The sequence below is a fragment of the Micrasema longulum genome, unplaced genomic scaffold, assembly GCF_059751315.1.
Source record: "Micrasema longulum isolate JH-2025_06_02 unplaced genomic scaffold, ASM5975131v1 h1tg000883l, whole genome shotgun sequence".
Lineage (NCBI taxonomy): Eukaryota > Metazoa > Arthropoda > Insecta > Trichoptera > Brachycentridae > Micrasema > Micrasema longulum.
Genome location: NW_028278075.1, coordinates 497,289 through 520,654, shown reverse-complemented (window position 1 = coordinate 520,654; position 23,366 = coordinate 497,289). Strand labels below are relative to the sequence as shown.

Sequence of the window (23,366 nt, the reverse complement as noted above, 5' to 3'; positions counted from 1 at the left end):
AATGGGAAACGTAAATGTAAATATACGTAGTGAATTCATATAAAAAATGTATTTAGTAGTAATGTATACTTATATATAAAAAAAAAAATACAAAATTGTAATACTTTAAAGTTGACTCTTAATTAACTGAGATTCATCATCGTCATCATTCCCTTTTCGCACCTAATGGTGCACAGGGCATTGCATTGGTTCCCCAATTGCAGTGTATCTTGATCATTTTGTTACATGAAGGTAAGATGATCGGTCTTACGCTTCAGGTACCAGTCCAGGGTCAATGAAATATTCTAGTGTAAAAACACCCTTTTAAATAAATATTTTTTGACAACTATGTCGGGAACCGAACCCGAGACCTCTTGCATGGTAAGCAAACGCGTTAATCACTACACCACAAGACCGACAGTAAATTAAATAAGTAAATTGGTTGGTTTGAAGGAATTGCCATTTGGCAATAAGCCCGCCAATGTATAAATAACTTTATGTACAAAAAGTTATATAAATAAATAAAAATTGAATATACATTTTTTTCAAAATTTATTCGATTTAAATAGTAATTTAATATTAAAAAATACAATTTTTATTTCAATTTATATAAGGAAAGTTTTTTTCCAAATTGTGTTTAAAATCGCATTTGTAAAATAAATTTGTTTTTTAATTTAGGTCAAAAAAAAAATCTGGAGTTTAATCTACGATATTTTGAGTATGTCCAAATGTTTGCAGAAAAGCGGCACAAGAAGTTTAATATTCAAAAAGTATTTTCAGGCATTGTTAAGTAGGTGAAATAGTTCAGCCTGATGAATCTGACCCACTTTATATAGATTAACAGAAGGAAGAGTAAAGGAAAAATGGATCTTCAAATATAGGCAGAATAGTCAATGTTACATGGTGTATAAAGTGGTCACTTTAACAAGCCAATGCCAGGTCATAATGCCTAGAACTCCATATTCCCCTCTCAAAAATGTTTTTTCTCCTTAATTATCGATTCTCGAGCTATTTATACTTATACGATAATTTTGTTCTTAATTGGGATCAAAAGAGCTATCATAAAAATATTTTTTTTTTAATTATCGATTTTTTTTTGAACTAATAATAACGTAAAATATTTTTTCTGAATCGTATTTGAAACAGATATACGTTTATTTATTTACGAAGACACAGGTTATTAATAAATCAAATGTAGCATAAAAGTACACACAAAAGTTGAATTACAGGCTTTATATAAATAAACAAGAAAAATAATTTGGTTTGGCCCTCTGCTAAGGGACATGAATATATAACAAGGGCAAGAAATAGTGTCATTGTCAAAGGTGAAGGAATTATTTTTCTGTGTTTAATATTCTTCCGAAATATATAAATTTATGACATGTAAAATATGTACAAAAAAAAGTAAGTCTTTCTCATAACAGGAAATACTTTTTTTTGGCAAACGGAAAAAATACCAACACTGAATATTTTATTCTGATATTCTTCTTAAAAAAGTAACTAAATCGGTTTATTTTTGGGTTGCGGAAAACAGGACAGCGAAAGGTCATTTTGTTGACTTTAGTTGGGCAAAAGTAGTCCGACGTGCAGTTTTTTTTCTGGCTGACAGAAAAACAAAGCTCATCTTCTCGAAACTCTAAATTTCCAAATAATTTAACTTTACACAGATGCAATACAATTGCGTTTTAAATCAATATCCATATTTTGTGAAAAAAACTTTAACAATCTTCCAGAAATCTCAAAATCAATAGCTAGTATAAAAACGTTTCATTCTAAATAAAAATAAAAAAACCACCTGAGACTAACCCTATCTTTAACTCAATATAGTAGAAAATTGTGTATTTTTAGAAAATCATTTTTTATTTTAAGGAATCTGTTTTAGATAGTAAAAATTAAACGAAAATAAAATAGAATACATATATATATATCTTCTTCTTGAGGTGCCTTGTCAGATTCCCCGACGTTGGCGATCACTACAGCGATAGCATCTCGGTCCTGCGCTACTCCGCAGCCAGGAAAACTGCTTATTGTATGTATTCGCCATAGTGATTCCTGGGAAAAGATGACCAGAGTGGTTTCCCGTTGCCTTCTCTGGTGGATATTTCTGTCGGGGTTACCTTCCCTTAGCTGGTTGGTTCTGGTTTGCAGGCGCCAGAAACTCGCCTTTTATCCTCTCGTTATTTGCTGCGATCACACCGTTATGAGTGTGATCCCATTGTCCGGGGTTCGCGACGTGGACGCTAACGAGTAGGACTAGTCAGTAGTGTTACCGGTGGAATGCAACTGGGCGTTTGCAGCATTTTATAGAATCACACCATCCAGCTAGATGTGACTCACTGTGACCCTACTGACAGTTTGAACCCCATATATATATATATATATATATATATATATATATATATATATATATATTTATATATATTTATATATATATTTATATATATATTTATATATATATTTATATATATATATATATATATATATATATATATATAAGAATAAAATGTTTTGTAATGATCGGCTTAATAACAAAATTCATCGGTATCCTACGAGGGGAGGTGAAGGTTTCAGATTCCCCAAAACAAGATTCCAGGCAACTCAAAACAATCTGTATCATAAAGGACCTAAGATGTTTAATGAGTTACCAAAGGGATTAGGATGCTGGGTCTATCGCATCGTTTCGTGGGATGACGATGATTTTTGTTAAAAACAAACATCCATATTATAGGTAGATAGAGTGTCATTGGAAAGCGTCTAGATTTTATAATAATGTTGTGTTTTTGAAATAATTTTTGTATGCATATTGTTTTTTTGTTAAGGTGTTTAAATTTTATTTGTAAATCTATCTAAAATAAATATATTACAAAACATAACATACATACATATATACAGATAATAATAAATGTAAATCGAATGTCTGAGCACCCGATGACAAACTATTATTGGATAGTTTATCGGGACAAAATATATTTGAAAACTTTGTTTACTTTATAATGTATAAAAATAAAAAAAATTCCCTCTCCAAACACGAGTTTTCACTCTATTAGATAGGTATAAACGTCATTATTAATTATGTTTGTACAAACCATTTGTAATTTTAGACACATTTATCAACAACTTTTTTAATTAATAAAAAAAAACCTATTTATCAAAATTGGCTGGCATCTCATATTTTTTTAAGGCACCGTACTAGATTCTTGGAAAGGACGACACGATATATATCGAGTCTATTTTTTAAATCAAAAACTTTGTTCCAATAAAGGAAAAAAAAATGTATGAAGCATATGTAAAAACTAAAATATGTTATATGCAACTACTATGGGGAACAGGAAATCAAAATGACATAAACAGACTACAAAGACAGCAAAATAAATTGTTAAAGTTAGTATATGACCTTCCCTATCTAACAGCAACTAAAGAACTTTTTGAACAAACTAAACAATTAAACGTAACTGAACTCTTTAAACTAGAATCTTTAAAATTTATTCATAAATTAGCCACTGATGTAATTGTAGACGAAGAATTAAAACTTGAAAAAAACTGCAGTAAACATGAACACAATACGAAAATATCAGAAAATTATCATATAAAATCTTTTAAAACGAGAAAAGGACAATCGAGACTTATAAACCATGGACTGAAATTATACAATAAACTATCAGACAAAACTAAACAAAAGACTCAGACAACCTTTACAAAAGATGTTAAAAATATTATTATTAACAGTAGAATGTGAATTTTAAAAGTGAAAACATTTTGTTAAACGTGTGTTTATCAATAAAATTTAAATAAAAAAAAAAAAATTTAAAAAATTAGTTTTAATATAATTATTTCGTAGTTTCTGGATGTCTGATTATATACACAAATAACAAAATGTACTTATTGTAAAAAAGGCTGATACTTAATAATATAGACAGACCCACAGACACAAAACCATTACGCTGTTTCTCCATAGGGGTAGGCAGAAAGAGTCGAACAACACTCTAATCTATCTTGACTCTTGGCATACAGACCTTGCTTTCTCTACATTCCTGCGTTTCTCCGATTACTACGTGAATACAGTAATATGGTATTTTCGTTTAGTTTTCCCCCTAGTTACAGCTACGGCCCTACTCAGAGTAACCATATTTTGCCAGAGGCACATATCTTTATAACGTATAATTTGTGGTAGACCATTCCGAAATTGCATCCGATATCTTTTCGATAACGATCGATCGAACATGCATTATGGGGATACGAAAAAACACGTAAACCAAACTGGAACATCGTTTAAATGATTCATTAACCGTCCGTTGAATTGATGTTTTTTATTTAGATTGCTTTTGATATTATCGATTTGACCAACATTAAATCAAGTGAAACATGCGAGGTATTGGTTTTACGATGCATGCATGTGATTGGTGTTTAAATTCGAGACTTAAATATTTATTTACAGCCGTGTTTTATATTCGAATAGTACCTGAAGCGTAAGGTTTATCATCTTACCTTGTAACAAAAATGATCAAGATACGCTGCAGTTGATTTACCAGTGCAGTGCCTTATGCACCGTGAAGTTCGGAAATAAGAATTATGAATATGAATTAATTTGCTGAGATTTAAATTGTTATTTTTGTATATTTATTTATTAAACTTTAAATTAAAAAACATATGCACTTTGTCATGCTTGTTGCTAAAAACAATATCTTAATGCAAATAAAAAAAAAACAGACTGGTCGAACAAATTTGTACAGATATTTTTTGTATAATTATATAAATATATGTTTAATTTCTTTTCCAATTTACCGCTTTTTTTATTAGGCAAATAGGGTGTGTACATGTAAAGTAATTAATAAAAAGTACTTGGTAGTGATTTTAGTAATTTATCAGTAAGCAGAAAAATTATTAAGTTGGATGCCGAACATTCTAATCAAATCAGTTTAATTTGTGAAACGGTAACTGTGGCCTTATACTGGTTTCAGTTATAATTCGTTTCGTAAATTCATTCGTATCGAATAAGAAGGAACGAGAGCGAAATATGGTTGTAATTGCGTTTGAATAAGATGGATATATGACGAACAAACGAATTTACGAAACGAAATTGTGATAGAATAAACCTGCAGTTACTGCATCTTCATTTAAATAACCGAAACGCCCACCTGTTATATAAACCAGCCAATTACATGTCCTAAATCCTGTAAATACCTAAACTTACATATTCCCCTCTATAAAATGTTTTTCTTTTTCATCTGCAATATATTTCAATCATCATCAGATAAATGGTCTTTACGTTTTTACAGCAATATTTAATAATTTTTAATTTACCACCCGAAATGCTCTTTTGTTATATAGTAATAGATATTCAGGCTGTTATAACAGAGACGGAGAAAAAATTTAGGTAGGGATATGGAAATATAGGCATTTACAGAGCTTACGACCTGTTTGAAGGATTACTTTACACATTGTGTAATATTTCACTAAACTACTTACTTAGCTAAAACCATTTGGATATAGGTACTTAAAATTTCTATAAGAACTCAAGTTCAATCGTTAGTAATCTGTGTCCGGGCGGATAAAAAATAGAGTTCTGATAAGAATGAAAGATGAACAAGAATGCCGTATGAGCATTTTTGACTCGATGGCTACTTTCACGTAAACATCCTCAATTAAGAAATCGAGTGGAGATAAGTCCACCTCGTTGTATAGTGGTTTGCGTGTTCGTCGACCATTCTTGAAGTCCTGTGTTCATTTCTTGGCAGGGTGGATTTGAAATATTGATTTTAATGTTTATTTGCACTCAATATTTAATTGTTCCCGGACCTATATATTTAATGTAGAACTGATCCCTTTACCGGCTTGTGACTCGACCATGTCACTTGTGACCCGTGACCTTTAGTTTGATTCGGCTTTTGGCCAATGAATGTTGTTAGCTTTATAAAAACGACCCAAAAAGGTCACGAATATTAGTGATTTAATTTATGCCATTTATTTAATTTATAATTAGTTCATATGGTTTTATAATAAAAACGCCCAATGTTAGGCGTTATAAAGTCTCTTTTAACTTATTTAAATAAGTTTCATTTTCGGTTTTGACTCAAAATTTTGTTTCGCTTCGTCACTAAAGTTTTTTTTCCTTTTTGAGAGCACAAAAAAGCGTCAGATTTATAAAATTCTTACGAAATGCTTTGAATGGAATTTAATTTGCATAAGATTGACGTCTTCCGGATATAGAGAAAATAAGAATATCCAGAGCTGGCAAGGGAATCAATCAAATTATAAGTGCCATTTTCCACATACTAACTATGTGAACTAACGACTCTTTAATGATAAACAATAACACTAAAAAAATAAATATATACATAGTGTCGTGTCCATGCATTATATGTTAGTGAACTGGCCCTGACATAGTAATGTATGGGTATATTATATATGTTTATGTTGCGATCGGTACCATGACGCGAGGTGGCCGGTTCTATTCATTCGGGTTTTGCCTTCCTAATCGGTCACAAGTCCTTGCTATTGTTATGTACTTACATAGTATGTGATGTATTTAGTTAGCTGGTGGTATAAATTATGTTCCCTACAGGAAGTAGTATACCCAGAGTTCTGATGCATTTGGCACTTAACCATCTGGTAAAGCCCTCTGGGACCAATATAAACATCTTACGCAATGCAGAACTCATGTATTTTTATTTAAAAGGAAATCTTAGGATGTCTCGTGGGAAGAATAAATGTACCAATTTTTTGTATCAAACCTACCCCTCCATAGGAACAAAACTTGCATTATATAAATACATACACAGTCCTTTGTAGAGGAATTAGAAATGTAATCTCTAGTGGTTATTACGTCTCTCTGACGTAATACTTAGTTTTGATAAATACGGTAGCTTTTAAGTGTAACAGTATAATGGCTTTTCGTAAGGTCTTTTAAATAATAAAATTAATATACAACATCTTCGTGTCTTGTCAATTGACTTAAAATAATCCTTCTCTGTGGGCTACTACATCGGCACATAACATTATTTTAATTATATTAAACTCTCTAATACAATTGCTGTACGAAGTATCGGAGTTTTCATTATAAAACTACTAAGTATTTATCGAACCTATCAGTTGTGATTGCCAGTAGTGTTTAAGGATTCAATTCAATAATTTTCAATAAAAAATTAAACAGGTCCAAGTTTATGACTTTGGCATTTCTTCTAATTTTTTAAAAGCTTTTGATCCATTAAAAGGTAAATAAAGCTTTGATGAAATATTTTTAAAAGACAGCGCATTAAAACAACACCTCATTAAAAACGTACATTAAATCTAAACCCCCTATTTTGATCTTTGTTTCATCGTTGATCTTCGTTCTACTTAATCCTAAGCTTTGATCTTTAAATTGCATCTCTGGCACTTTGCTTATAATAATATTTACAACAGTGATTCTAATTATTACTTGATTACTCCTATAATTAAACGCCGAGAATTGAACCCGTAATAACCAGATGAACAAACGGGTAATTTCTGCGGCTTACAATAATACCGGACGTGAGATCAGCTATAATATTCAATCATGGAAAAATATTTAAAATTTAACCTTTCAATTAGTTTTAACAGGTGATGAATGTTGTTCTCATTACACCATAACATAAATTAGTTGAGTTCAGGAAAATATTGAGTTAATACCGTTTAAAAAAAACTTTTTAATATGGAAAAACATGTTGAGAAGTTTTTACAATTTAGTCTTTTATAAAGTGGAATCTAGTAAAGGTACTCATTGAAGAAAAAAAATAAAAATCAGGTGTCTCTTAGCAGCGAAAAAAAAAATTCGCAATTACATTTGAAGAGCTGTCTCTATGCGGTATTTCCTTTTTTGTCTATTTTTTTATTATTTCCATATTCTGTTTTATTTTTTATTATTATTAATGTACATGGAAAGTAATGAAATCTATAAGAATATATTTGTAGCTTGATAAAAAAAATTCAGTTTTACAAAAAAATTTCAGTTACTGAATTCTAAACATATCTTTTAAGCAATTTAAAATTTATGTTTAGGAGTATAAATATACTGTTTTTAAATAAGTAAAAAAATGACAAATGTTCTGCATAGAATCAAACAATGTATATTTAAATCACCTACGTGATTTCACATTTTAAATATAATTTATACATATAATAAATACCTGCATGTATATTTTGTTCACATATAGATACTGAACACGTGTCATGTACTTACATAGTACATATTGTATTTAGTTAGCTGATGGTAGAAATTACGTACTACACAGGATGTAATATACCCAGAATTCAGATGCATTTTGCGTTTAGCCATCAGGTTAAACCACTTAAGAAAATCGTGTATTTTTATATAAAAAGGGTCGCTAATGGTATTCATCTGAAAAACAGTGCATGAGAAATAGAATTTTGCTTGAATCTCAGGATGTCGCGTGGGAAGAATAAAATCAAATATTTTTTGCATTAACCTACCCCTCCATTGGACCAAAAATTTCATTCTATAAACCCAAACGCTGTCCCTCGAGAGGCAATTAGAATTAAACCTCACGTTTTTACTACGTCACTCTGGCGTAATACTTAGTTTAAATAAAATGTCTTTTGAATAAAAAAAATAATAATGCCATCTTCATGTCTTGTTAATTGATCTAGTGGGCATCGATTAATCCTTCTTTGTTTGCTACTTCATTGGCACATAACACACGGTGTGAGCAATTTTAGACCAATAAAATAAATTTATTTAGTGCGTTTATTTGTATTTCTGGACAATGGAATAGTTCCTTTAGAAATCAAGTGATTTTGAACAAAATAATTGACTTATTAATCAAAATAATAATTGACATTAGTAGCGCCTAATATAACTTATTCTACTAAACCCTAAATTTAAAATCACATTTTAATTTCTCCGTTTGCAAGTACGTTGAATGTAATTTAGAATCAATTTTCTGAAAAGCTACAAATATTCGTAATTGGTTGAATATAATAAGGACACGGAAAAATAAAGTAAATAAGCACCTTTTTAATAATCTGTAAAGGTTTGCTCGCAGTTTTAATTAGAAAATAATAAATAATAGTGTTAACATTAATATCGTATCCATTTTCATGCAAAATTTCCCCACAAAATCACAATCACAACCATCATTTCGTCATTTGCAATAAACTCAATGCATTCATTTTAAATCAGTTATCGCGTGGCTTAAAAGCTTCGGGATATTAAGTTTGTTATACAATGTGGGATACTAAAAGACGCGTTTGTTGTTCCAGGTCGCGTGAAGGCGACTTGTGTGCTAAACTCGGACTTCGGATTTACATTGGATTGTGCTTTCAAAAAATCCGGCCTGTTCAGGGTCCGAAACTTGGGTGGAATCAAGGCACACGTAGGTTTAGGTAAACCATATTTTCAAAATAGTTTAAATTAACCAAATTCATTGCCTAATTAAGTTATACCAACAACAATGAGGAGTGCGAGCCATAAATTCTAATTTGAAAAAAAATAGAGATACTTATTTATTTAATACTAAGTTATGTGTTTAGAAATCTAAGAAGGTAATGTAAAAACTGTAATAACAAACTTATGTTTTGTAAAAATAAACAAATATTTATAAAATGAAAACATCTATATAATAACAATATTTTGAGTTTGTCCAAATTTTTGTAGACAAGGACTGGTCATAAGCCCTGTAGATGCCTAGACTTCTATATTACCTTCTCTTAAATGTTCTTCATCTCTTTTGTATTATGTTAATCTATGTAATAATTACAAACATTAGTAAAATAAACATTTTGTAACGGGACTTATGTGATTATGATTTTAACTAAAATTTTAAATGTAAAGAATCATTTCATAATCCAACTACAAAAAATAAACTTATTTTTGATTTATAAAAATTTCACATTTATATTTTTTAGCGACCCACTGGGCCATAACTAGTTTGTTGAAAAGTGCGTCTCTCAAATCAATTACGATGCAATCATAGTTTGGTAATATATTTTTTATTAATTAGTAAAACGAAAACAAATACAAATATTACATATGATCAATTGAGGACTTTAATTCATTGATAATCTGTTACAGTGCAATTATAACTTTAAAAAATGGTTAACCTTTTTAATCAGTGAAACAATTTTAAGCATGCAATTTTTAAAACACAAATAGTGTAAATAATGAATTAATATTGATTTAAAGAAAATACTATAAGGATACTAAAGCATATATATACTTTTTCCTTTATAACTAACAAAATCTAGTATCTAACAATGCACTCTGAAGATAAGTGGTTTCTACAGTATTATAATAATTATCGGGGTGGTGGTTTTAAAAAGGTATGTATTAAAAATATTTTATCCTTTTTTATTTCTGAAGGTGATTTTTTTACTTCATTTATTTTATTACTTTACATGATTGTATATATCGATGGCTCAGTTCCACGACTAGTCAAAAAGGTGAAATTTAATTTGTATTTCACATTATAATTTTTTTTCACTTTTATTTTTATTTTACAAAAGTATAACTCTTAAAAATTATTGGTTTTCTCCTGTTAGACAAAATATATTTTCTTATGGAAATATGTAAATAAACATTACAGTCAGTTAGCTGTTGTTAGCTGTTGCAACAGAGAGGGAAAACATTTTTGAGAAAAGAATATGGAAGTCTAAGCTATTACAGTGCTAATGACCTGTCATTGGCTGGTTTTAGTGGCCACTTCACACACTGAATAACATTCACATTCACTATGTTTGTTCATCCACATTTTCTCAACTCTTCGATCTGTTGAATTTTGTGAAGTAAAAGAGCTGAAACATTTATCATGTGGGTGAGATTCATCTGGCTGAACCAATTCACCTACTAGGCAACGCCTGAAAACAATTTTACAATTTTTATACGTCTCCTTTTACCGGGTAGTTAATTCAATAATGTTTTGAGTATGTCCAAATGCTTGCAGACTGGCTGGATTTCCTTCCATATTCCCTTCTCAAAAATATTTTCTCTCTCAGTTGCAACAAATTTAAATATGAAAAACTCCCTAAGGAGGAAGTCCAGCCAGTCTGCAAGCATTTGGACATATTTAAAATACCAACAGGCTACAGAAAGTGACTTGCTAGGATTTTTGTTCTAGTAAAAATATAACAATTAAAATTTTTAAAACTGTAAAAATGTATAATTATATTATTTAAATAAAAAAATAAAAAATTGTCTATCTGATAATATTCATAAATAACTTTTCTCCTAGAACTAGTAACCATTGTCTATATTATATTTCATGTGTAATTTCTAGTTACCGCTTTATGGAATGGAGCCATCGATATATCTTATAGAAAAATGCATTTCTTTTCAGTTCTTCAGTTGTAAAAAAACAGGTCGATGAAGCTTGTTATTTTGATTGTTGTAATATCCTCTGTACTATTTAATAAGTCTTTGAATATTGGTATAGAATTACTTAGAATTCAAAACACAAAAACTTTAATAGAATAAGCCGTATTAGATGGAAACTGACTCACCAGAATGGTGAATGTTGTACAGTGTGTAAAGTGGACACTTAAACCAGCCAATGACAGGTCACGAGCCTTGTAAATGCCTAGACTTCCATATTACCTTCTCGAAAATGTTTTCCCTCTCTGTTGCAACACCTTTTAACCTAACCAGAAGACATCTGTGTTAATGTTCAAGTGCTTGAGTATAATAAATATTCCCTGGTAATAAATAACTATACGAGTATATTGTATGTACGCAATAAATTTACGCATTTTCTACTGAATGAAGTTATTTGAATAAAATAAATAAAAAAACGGTAACCCAATCTTTTATAATTTTTTTCTTTTAAACATATTACAACAGATATGAAGAATATTTAAGACTAAGAAATATAGACATCTAGGCATTTACAAGACTTATGAATTGTCATTGCCTATTTTAAGTTGCCATTAAACACACTGTCTGGTATAATTTATCATTCTGCTTTTTTGTAAACATCCACATATCTTAATTATTCCACTTGTTAATTTTTGTGACGCTTAAGATCTGAAACCTTAAAAATGCGGTTGACATTCGTTTTCCTGAATAAATTTGCCTGCTAGACAACAGTTGAAAATATTTTAATTTGATTCTTGACTGTAAACATTTGGATAAACTCTTAATATTTTGGTTCATTTTTTACGTCGGAATCTACTGAATTTTACTATGTAAAATAAAAGAAATCTACTAGATATGAGTATATCGTTATATCTAGTGGATTTATTTTTGAAAAAAAAAAATCATTTATATATTTTATATTATATGAACATAGAGTAATTTATTAAATGATGTTTAATTTAAATTTCACAGGTTTATTTATGCGAAACATTTATTTTATTTTATTTATTGTCCAATATAATTTTCCATGATTACTCAACCATAAAATAAAGTAAAAAAATGATTGATACACATCTGTTTCAACAAATGTTAAAATCTGTTATTTAGGAAGCAAATATATAGCTTTCAAATAAATCCAAGCTTTACTTCAGCAAACATAACATACCAATAAAAAATAATGTTTTTTACACATCGCACCCTAAAGATAATAATGCCACAAATCAAAAAACTAAATTTTGCAGGAGAGCAGTTACACACACACCTGCTCTGTAAACTAACATCCACGAAAACAAAGACACAACTTAAAATTCATTTACTTGAGCTATCAAGTTTGAAGTAATTCAAGTAACACAATAGCATAACTAAAATTATGCCACAATTATTTCTTGAATTTACGTGAAAAAAAACGTATTGTACTTTACTGCCTTTTTAAATTTTAAGGTCATACAAATATTAAAAAGAATATCGCCGTTAATTCGGTGGGTGGAAAATATATTCAGCAAAATTACAAAACAACAATATCAAACAAACATCAAATCATTTTTTTGGTTTACATTATTATAAGCATTTTTAATGTGAGTATTTGTAAATATTTATTAAAAATATAATGACTAAAATATTGAAGCATCGTTACTTTTACCGTTATGCACAAGAAATTTTAATTTAAAAAAAAAAAGTAAATATTTTTTAAGTAGGTACATATGAAAAGAAAAAGTCTCGCGCCTCATAAAATTGTTGGAACTGAATTATGTGATCACATATTTTAATTTTATTTTCGAAAGTGCAGTTTTCATGAGCTAGATTTAAAACAACCTATCGACGGCCCGATTGTATTTATTGTATACAATCCCAACGTATATTTTAATGGTAATTTTTATCAACTAAATGCCACAAGTCAAACCACTTTTTTTGGTCAAACAAGTTTTTATAAAAAAAATAATGCACATATTTTTTTACGAAATTTTAAAAAAAGAAAGCATACATAAAACAGCCAGTGAACAGTTTTTAGTCGATACCTCAAAAACGTCTTTGTTGACTTATGGGGTTTCTGAATATTACAATTCATTTTGTATTCTGTATTTTTTTAAAACCTTAATTGATGTGTCAGTCAATTTATTCAATAAAAGTAACGTTGAAATGCGTACGTAATAAGTTTCTTAAATGAACCTTTGACTCTAATTAGGTGTGTAAAGTGAAATAAGAAAGCAATATTAAAATTGAATTAAAGGCCATTAGTAAAAACTACCCGTTAGCTTAGGAAAACGAGACATTTAAAAAAATTTTAGTGGAGGTAAACTTTTGCTATGTATTTTTTATAAAAAAAAACAAAAATAATCAACAAAGAAAGTAACCATTTTGACATAAAAGTAACAAGTTATTTAAAATATATCTCTTTTTACTTCCAAATGAACAAATATACAAAAATAGTGTTTCGTATGTAAATGTTTAATATATAACTACTGCAGTAGTTGGCTCGTTTGTTTACCACCTGGGTTCGATTTCTAGCAATTGGCGGCCTCCGTAGTGTAATAGCTAAGACGCTTGACCCAAGTACGAAAGATTCCGGTTTCGCTTCCTGGCGAGAACACAAAAATGAAATGTTATTTTTCTGAACAGCGTTTTGCTTTATTTTCGTTTTCCATTTTAATTTTGTTCTCAAATTGAGAAATATCACATACTCCGAATACCTATAAAAATATATGAAATGGATTTAGAATAATTAATTGTATTTTCGAAAGCAAAATGAATATTGTGGAGAAATGTTATCATATATATATTTTTTTAAATACTTCACTAGAAAAACGTGATGTCAAAATTCGTGACAATGTTTTAATCAAATTTGAATGGTCAGAAACAAATGAACATGAATCATGACGTATTTTTCATGAGCGTGACCAATGAAATGACCGTTTTTGCGGGAATTCAAAAGTACAAATTTGAAAATATTTTTTATGCTGAAAATCTTGATAAGGTCGGTTCGTCAGTCGGCATGCAACATTTTTTTTGCGATTTTACACCGACCAATACGTATTTATAGTTTATTATTTATAATAAATTATTCGTGATGAAGTAAATATTTTTATTGCTAACCTATATTAAATTAAAGGTATAAAAATAATTTAACACTGTTGAATTTATGTAAAAAAATTATAAGACATTCAAATTTTTAGCGGTTATATAATAATTTAGTTGTGTAAAATAGATTTTTGCTTTAATTTATAGAAAACATTGTATGTGTATATTGTGTATTACATATTCTGCATTCAATTACAAGTTAATTGATTGCATAATTGTTTATATTGTATAATACGCGATTTATTATTGATGCGAATAGAAAGGGACTTGTCCTTGCTCACGAACTAGATGAGGTCGTGTGGTGCATACGGCATTCCATTAAAGGCGATTATTTAATGTAAGCTGATGCAGCTGTCATTAGTGCATTTGCAGTTTTAATGCAATTAACGATAACGGATATCTCTTTACATTTATTAAAACATATATATCCATATCGCTAGTACCAAGGCGGGATGAAAGTTCTTGCACGCTACTTCGCGTCCTGGGTCAGTATTCCAAACGCTTTCGCCAATATTTTTAGATTCCCGCGAAAACGGTTCATTGCATGGCTTTGCCTTCAGTACGTCACGATTCGGTCAAATTTTTACCTTTGTTTGTGACCGTTTTAATTTAAATAGGACGTCGACAATTGTCAAGGATAAGCATGTCGTGATATTGCGGAGACACATTTTCAAACAATTTTATTTTTTAAATCAAAAGTTATCCATAATACCCATATTGATTCTGAAAATACAATGAATTTTTCTAAATCCACCTTAAATATTTTTATTGGTATTCGAAGTATATGATATTTCCATATTATACGATTTATTATTAATTAGTTGGAAGAAATTGTCATTTGGTAATAAGTCCATTAATGTATAAATACGTATGTACAACGTATGTACAACAAGTTAAATAAATTAAATTGAAAAAAAAAACGCATCAGGATAAGAGTCTGAGAAATATTGCAGTGTAAAAATACCCTTTAAATTAATTACCGTGAAAGTGTGTTTTCGACTCAATGACAATTTTTCGATAAAATTCATGAAATAGGAAAATGAATGAAGAACAGTTCGCCTTGTACTGGTTTGTGGGTTTGCATACAATGTCTAAGATCCACGCTCGATTCATGGAATAGCTAATGAGTTGAATTTATTTGATAATTTGCAATATTTCATAGTCCCTGTACCAGCGCCTTAAGCGTTACACTAATCATTTTGCCTTGATAGATATTACACATGATTGCTCTTTAAGGTATTAGGTGATAACGGAATTATGATCATTTCTTACATAATCATTGTCTAACTTAAACATTCGTAATATTGGTTTCAGTTTCACGACGTGCTTGTATTTTTGTGATGATAGCACGCACTCTAAAATTTTTCAAGAGTTCATAATGAGACACATGAAAGAAAAAGAATATCACGATTATGGTTTAATGATTGCAAAACTCTTACTTTCATACACATATGTATTTTTATTTAGTTTGATTACAGGATAGCATAGAATAATATATTAGTGTCAAGAAAAAATGCAATTCTCACTTAATAAAATACACGAAAAAGAATATATTATTTAAAAAAAACAACACACAGGTGACGAATAAAGTAATGATGAAAATATAAATTACTTTGCAACAAAAACAAAACACCATCTTTGAACGGCATTGGTACGAGTAGATAGAACACCACAACCCTGTTTATTTTACAAACATATCTCTCTTTCTATATACTAATTTATTTATTTCAAATTAAGTTTCATTTTGCATATATATATGTAAAAAAGGCAACGTACGTATGTGTGTTCTCAATAGACTAGGTAACTAGTGGACCAATTTACGTTCGGAGAGTTTTTTGTAAATTAAGGGCTTTACGTTAGACATTTTTATAGCTCTTAAAATCTTCGATTTAATGTACAGAAAAAAGTTAGCAGCGTAAATATTTTATTTATAGAACAACCAGAGGTGCATTCTTAATACTAAAAAAATGGGAGAATGTATTTTTTAATATAAAAAAATTGTATTTGAATGTTAAAATTCATTTCTAATGGATTCCATAAGATTATTTCCATAAATTGGTTACAATTTCTACCCATTTTTTTCCTCTTATTGGATTTTTGGTTATACTAAAAGTATATTAACTGACATTTAATACATTTTTGAAAACCGTATTTGTACACTTACTTCACCCCTATTGTCATTTTAACTTTAACATTACATTTGAAAAAATAATTAAATACTTAATATTTATTTTTGTAAGTTATAGAATTCAATCAAAAACAAGAACCTAGGTACCTACTTACAAATTAAAAGTTACAACATATTTTTTACGTTTATTTGAACGATTTTTACACGCTTTCAAGATGCAATCAGGCGTTTTGGTTTCAATGTCAAGCTCAGGTCAAAACTCAGCTGGTGGTCAAAAAACGAGTAAATACGCGTTGGACTTGACTGATCGTTTGGGCATAAGTCGAGTGATATAATTTTAGAGGGCTTAAGGTCCATTATGTGTATTAATAGGTCAATATTGTTTTATTTAAGAAAACTAAACCTGTTTTATGGTTGTGTAAAAGCATTATGAAGAAAAGTTTTGTAAGTAGGTATACTAAATAATGTTTTGGCTTAAGAGGAAACACAGTCTGATTTTTTTTCATACAAACGTATTCCCACATTTTCTCCTCAGATTATGGCATGAGCCAGGATTTTTTTTTCTCAGCCTAGTTATTTTACATTTGCGTGTCCTTACTGTTTTTTTGTTGATAAACTGTTTATTATGGGAATTAGAACCATAAAAAAACCACAAATTGCTATTTTTATTTGCTGTCTTCGGGCGCACGGTATACAAATTATATTTATGAACTCATTAAAGTTCTTTAGGTTGTGTCTGTGTTGGAACATAACATAATAATACTTAATATGAAAAAAACACAAAAAATATATATTGTAGTAAACATAATCAAATTTACAAAATAATAAAATGGATTACACAGAAATGAACAGAAGGTAAGGCAAATACGTAATGAGAAAATTCACTGGTTTTAAAAAACATGTTTGTTAATAAACTTTCAAACTAAACCAAAAATATTTTATTTGATTACTCCGTGCGTGACGTCACTAGTATTTTAGTAAGTGGTCCTGATTGGTGGGTAGGCTTCCCGAAAATCAGAAATCTATTACAACACTCCAGCATTGGTTGATTTAGAAGAACTTGTCACGTCATTTAAAGTAGTTTTGTATTAAAATCATTCTCATAAATTTAAGAGAAACTTCGCCGTAAAATAAAATGCTAATTAAAAGAAAATATTTTCTATCTCTGATTAGAAATTAGAAAATTTCCTGTAGCATTGAACTTCTTCATTATACTTGTCATTAAGATATAATCTATGAAGAAAACTATATTTTATTACTTTTTGCTTATCGACTATCAAGTGTTTGATTGATCGTTTTATGCATTCGATAACAATCGCATCATTATTCTGTTAAGCTTTCTTGCAGAAAACTTATAATCCATTTTCAATCTATAAGGATAAAAAAATGTTGGTTTTAGGTAAATCTGAGGTAAAAGTGAATACCATGGAATAAAGGAAAGCTAACATGGATTTTCCTTATGAAAATAGCAAAATAAAAAATACATAGCACCAAGAAGCCATTTAGATATTCATATGGTGTTTTATGCAAAATACCGGTATATATAACACTATGACTAATGTTGACTTCCTTTTTCTATTGTAGGTTTCAGCGTGGGCGATGAGCTTGGATTTGGTCAGTCACTGACTAACTTGGACACCAGCAAACGAAGGTCTGTCGCTTCTAGAAATGGAGTACCTGTGCCAGCAAACAGCCTTGGTACCTTAATGGTACCGCAACAGCAACAACGAGTAAGCGTGTTATTTATTTTGTATTAACGCCTGAAATAAGATTATTTACATACTTAATACATGTCGGAAGAGCTCAGAAATAAGATAAGGATTTTTCCAAAACATTTTTTGCACCATAACAAGCCAGGAGGCCTAATCACAGTGGTGAATTACAGCACAGAACACCCTGGCTTGAGAAAAAGCACATTAAATTTTTGAATTCTCACCGGAAATCGAACCCGGAACACCACGGAGGCCGCCATATTTGCGTTTTCATGATCAACAATTTTTTTTCAATTTTGAAGGCCATTTTCACGGAGTTGTATTTATTAAAAGATACCTCTTTAAGAGTTCTAATTCAAATGAAAAAAAAGGTTTTTTTTAATTCAGAATCCTTAGACAAAGTTTAAAAAAATGTTGGACAAACGTAAGAACAATGCTGAATATTTTTATTTTAAATTTACAAAGGCATTTGTATTTTGTACGCAGGTATATGTATATACTACGCAGGTCTACCAATGAATAAAATGACTCGCCTACAGCCTGCATTGAATGAATTACACTGGCTACGTTTTCCACAGAGGATGGAGTACAAACTCTGTTATCTTATGTATAAGTCACTGCATAACTCTGCTCCGGAATATCTAAGGGAACTTTGGATTCCAGATGAACAAGCTGACAGACACCTTGCGCTTAGATCAGCTACATACGTCGAGAGGAAAAGTTATTATACCTCTACGCAAACAGCGCACTAAGCTCGGTGAACGCGCATTTGCGCTCGCAGGCCCTATAACGTGGAATGCTCTCCCAGCAGAAGTGCGAAACTGTGAGAGCCAAATGATGTTTCGGAAAAACCTTAAAACCCACTTGTTCTTTAAATCATTTGGATAAATCCGTATCCATCCATCTTGTGATAACAAAGCAAATTGTTTTACTTGAATTACAAATTTAAAAAGTAAAAAAATGAATTAATTTATTTAAATTATCAGTTTGTGAAGCGCATTACTAAAATGGCGCTACATAAATTATCCTTAATAATACAAATGATGTTCAAATTTATTGTTCAATTTAGATTATTCTATAATATAACTTATGACACATTGTTAATGATGGAAATCAATTTCAGTATAGTATTAAGTAAATATTATTATATTATAACTGCATCATTGTGTATATGACTTTAGATTTCAATAAATATTTAAAAAAAAAAACGTACTATGACAGATAACTTTAACAAGCCTCTCTGTCTGCGGCTAACTCCCGTGTGTCCCCCATGTCAGGATAGTTAGCATAGAAGTTACGAAGTGATCGTTCATATCGTCTGACTAACTTACAAAACTCCGATTTTCAAAAAAAAAAAATCGGAAGGCGGAAAAACAGTATAATTTCAACAAAGTACGCTGTTTTTTCACCCTCCTGTAAATTTTTTTTTTTGGAGATTGGAGTTTTGCAAGTTAGTCAGATGATATTATGCAGCGGAGACGAGAGCGAAGTAATACACGAACGAACCTACGAAAAAAGAACAAGACATGCGAAATGATCTGATTCACGTCTCATAGTTCAGACGTGAGCTGTCAATGAACTATCAGCCATGGACGTGAACTTTAGTAGTTTTCTTTTAATATAATTAATGCTTATGACACTAATAACAAAGTTTTTAATTTATGTATATTTATAAATTGTCTTATGTCCGATTGGCCACTATTTATTTATAATTTTTAAAATATGTCACTTCCACTTTCTCGGAAATAGTTTAATATGCATGAGCAATATATACAACACTAGTAAATATTTTTTTACAAAAGACAATTAACAAATCATTTTTAAAAATGAACTTATGGATGAAGATTCAATATGCTGTCATCAATTCGAAATCTGTGCAGATTTTTCATGACATGATGTCAGGTCATTAATCAAAAAATTAAAAGTCGTTAATTACTTCTTCGCCTTGTCATTTTTAATGGGTACTGGTAGACATTCCCAATTGTCAAAGATGATTTAGCAACCAATTTATGCTATGACATTTGATTGTCGTGAATAGCATAGTTACCACCTATATAATGTACACGTTTGAATGAAGAGATATGACGGAAATCGTTTTAGCATTTCGAAATATTCATGAATGGTTTACAACAATGTCGCTGTTTATTGCTCAGACTGATACATCTCACAAGTTTCTCTTTTTGATTAGCTTTTAACCTGAATGGTTTAAACATATGAAAGGGAATATAATTACCGAACAAAATAAGGCATTTCTTATTGTGTTAAAATGATCTTCGCTCTCCTAATCCATTAATCATTTTAAAAATTAGCACTTGTACATTAAAACAGTTAACATTTGACTGTCGCAATGACATCGCAAAGTGTTTTCTATCGTGTAACATAAAAAAATAAAGTTCTTATGTTTTAATTTATATTTTAAAATGGAGTTAATTGTGAAAAAATTACCAATATTAATAATAAATTCTTTATGGATAGTTAGATTTAAGTTAATTCATAATTTTGTTTGTATTATTTTAAAACCAAATAAAGAAAGTGAATACTTTATGTACAAAGAACATTATGACTACGTTGACCTTAAACTGGTGAGGAAAAATGTATTAAGACGTACCTTCTCGTATTTGATAAACATTCTACCGTATTTTTCGGACCATAAGATGCACTTTTTTACTCTGAAAACTGAACCAAGAATTAGGATCTGTCTTATGGTCCGATGCGTCTTATTGTCCGCAAAATACGGTCAACGCTATTTTTAAAATAACTGCTTTTGGTATTTTTTTATTTTTGTATTTTTTTATTTTATAAAAGCAGATACGGGAGTAGAGTTTTTTGAGGTGGTTTCCGTGGTGTAGTGGTTAAGACGTTTGACTCACGCACAGAAAGTTCTGGGTACGATTCCCAGTCAGAACAAAAAAATATTTTTACAAGACTGAGTGTTTTGTGCTTTAATTCACCACTGTAATAGGGCCTCTTGGCCTCTTGGGCAAAAAATAACCATTAAAAAAAAAAAAATTAAAAACTAAATTCTACCTAAGTCATTTGGTTGACGGAGATTTTAAATATCAATAATACAAGAACTAAATGAGCAATGAAAGTCTTAAAAATAATAGCTAGTGACAAAATAAAAATAAATATTTACTATTTTTACCGATCAAAAGGATCATTCTTATTGTTTGTTTCCAGGAAAAAGTGCAAAAACCAAAGAATCGCCTGACTGTACGCATACCATCATCTTCAACAACGACAGCTCCATCAACGACAATAAGCGTAGCAGACACTTCACCAGCCGTAGTGGTAGCAATTGAAGATAATGCTATACAAACGGGCCGCTCACATTCAATGCGCCAACTGTCACTAAGCAATCCAGCACCATTAGCTGTGCCTCCATTCAAACCAATTCCACCAGCTCAGGATATGATGGCCCCAGTACCAACTGTCGCATCAAAAAATATATACGCACAGTATCCAATTGCATCTCAAGGCATTGTCAAGACATCATCTATCACTTATGATCAGAAACCAAAACAGAATCTGAACAGAATGGGACAAGTTCCAAAATCGAATTTCGTCAACGTATCAGCTGCACCGATGAGAGTTGTTAATATCGGACAGCCAGTCAAAAATAATGGATATTCTAGTTCCTCTGATCAAGGTTTGAGAACTATTCAAGCACCGGTTATTGTTGGTACATCACCACAGTATCCATCATTCCAAGCGATGCCATCATCTATTTCAAGATTATCCACTGGTACTTCGATTCGGGTTGATGATTCTCCTCAATCAATTGGTAGTGTGTCCGTTGTATCACCTCAGTCGTATAAAAATTCCGTTCAGATTCCGATGGGGCCTTCGATGATGAACAGATATCCAACTGCAGCTTCATTTTCTCAAAATTCTATTTCTCTACATAAAGACCAAGGACCCGCATTTGCTTTCCCTGCTCAGTATCAGTCCAATAATTACGCTCAGCTTCAAAACCATCTATCTTATAACCAAGCTACCAAACTGACACCCAAGATTGATCATATGGTGCAATATAATACAGTGGGAAATCAAAATTCCGTGTCTGACTATCCAGCGCAAGGCACACTATATGAAAAAATATTGGCCATTTCTAAAGCTACAAACTTGTCAGTTGAAGCAATCGAGGCGGCAATCAAGCTGAGGCAACAACAGCTCATTAGCCAAATGCTAAACACTCCTCCGAGTACAACTTCTACTTCGACCACTTCTACGACACCCCTTCCTCCACCACCCCCACCACCACCACCACCACCACCGCCAAAAAGGTAGGTTTTGAACAGTTTTTTTACATTAAAATATTATTCTAGGCATAAAAAACATATAAATAAAACATTTATGTTTGTAAGTGAAAATTCTTGATGGAAGTTCATTGTTATTTATTATATAAATAAAACACGAGTGATACTTTAATCCACAAATTTGGAATATCCAGTGACCTTTTTCATCGCTTAAATACATTTAACTCTTTAATAAAGATACCAGTCTCGAAGATGTCGCGAAAGCGATGAAACCGGTCACTGGATATTCCAAATTTGTGGATTAAAGTATCACTCGTGTTCTATTTACATAATAAATATAAATAAAACATCAAAAACTGTCGATCAGTATTTTTTTCGTGAAAGTGGTATTCATTCTGAATAAATTACAGTTAATATAAGGTATATTTCAACAAATTCAAAAGTTTTAACAGATATTGGTAGAACACCATTTAGTATTATAATTTAATAGCTATTATTATTCATGAGCATAAACGTGCAATATATTGTCACTAAATTGTAATCTAAAAAGAGAAACCTGCCGTTGCTTGTTTTAGTGATCCTGGAAATAAAAAAAATAAAGCTAGGATAGGAAAAGATACCTTATATTGTATCGTTTACCTAAACTTTCAGATAACTTAGTCTTTTTAAGTCTTCATTCCTATTAATAATTTTTCCAATGCTGGTCGAACATCACATTTTTAATTTCCATCGTAACATGGAGGCAGCTTCTAAAATCGTTAACCAAGAATCCCATTTATTTACAGTTTTCCATATCATATATCTTTTGAATTTTTGTTTAGGTATTGTAATTTGATACATCAGTATTTAATTTAATTTTTTAACGTTGAATCCTAATCCACTTGGGCTCC

General features: G+C 30.3%; 1 protein-coding gene across 3 annotated transcripts in view; it reads left to right on the top strand.

The window, feature by feature from the left end:
* The window catches only part of mtg (mind the gap), a 93,003-nt gene that overhangs the window by 62,763 nt on the left and 6,874 nt on the right, over positions 1-23,366 (top strand). Inside the window, exons 2-5 of one of the 3 annotated variants that reach the window (XR_015823211.1) lie at positions 9,217-9,339; positions 18,090-18,235; positions 21,398-22,602; positions 22,784-23,076. Coding sequence is in view for 2 of the 3 variants with exons in the window: in XM_088231432.1 (XP_088087558.1) it covers positions 9,217-9,339; positions 18,090-18,235; positions 21,398-22,503 (1,375 nt within the window). In the remaining variant the exon portion in view is untranslated. Of the gene's footprint in view, positions 1-9,216; positions 9,340-18,089; positions 18,236-21,397; positions 22,603-22,783; positions 23,077-23,366 lie in introns of those variants that run through there. The other 2 variants (XM_088231432.1, XM_088231434.1) reach the window with 2 other exon arrangements.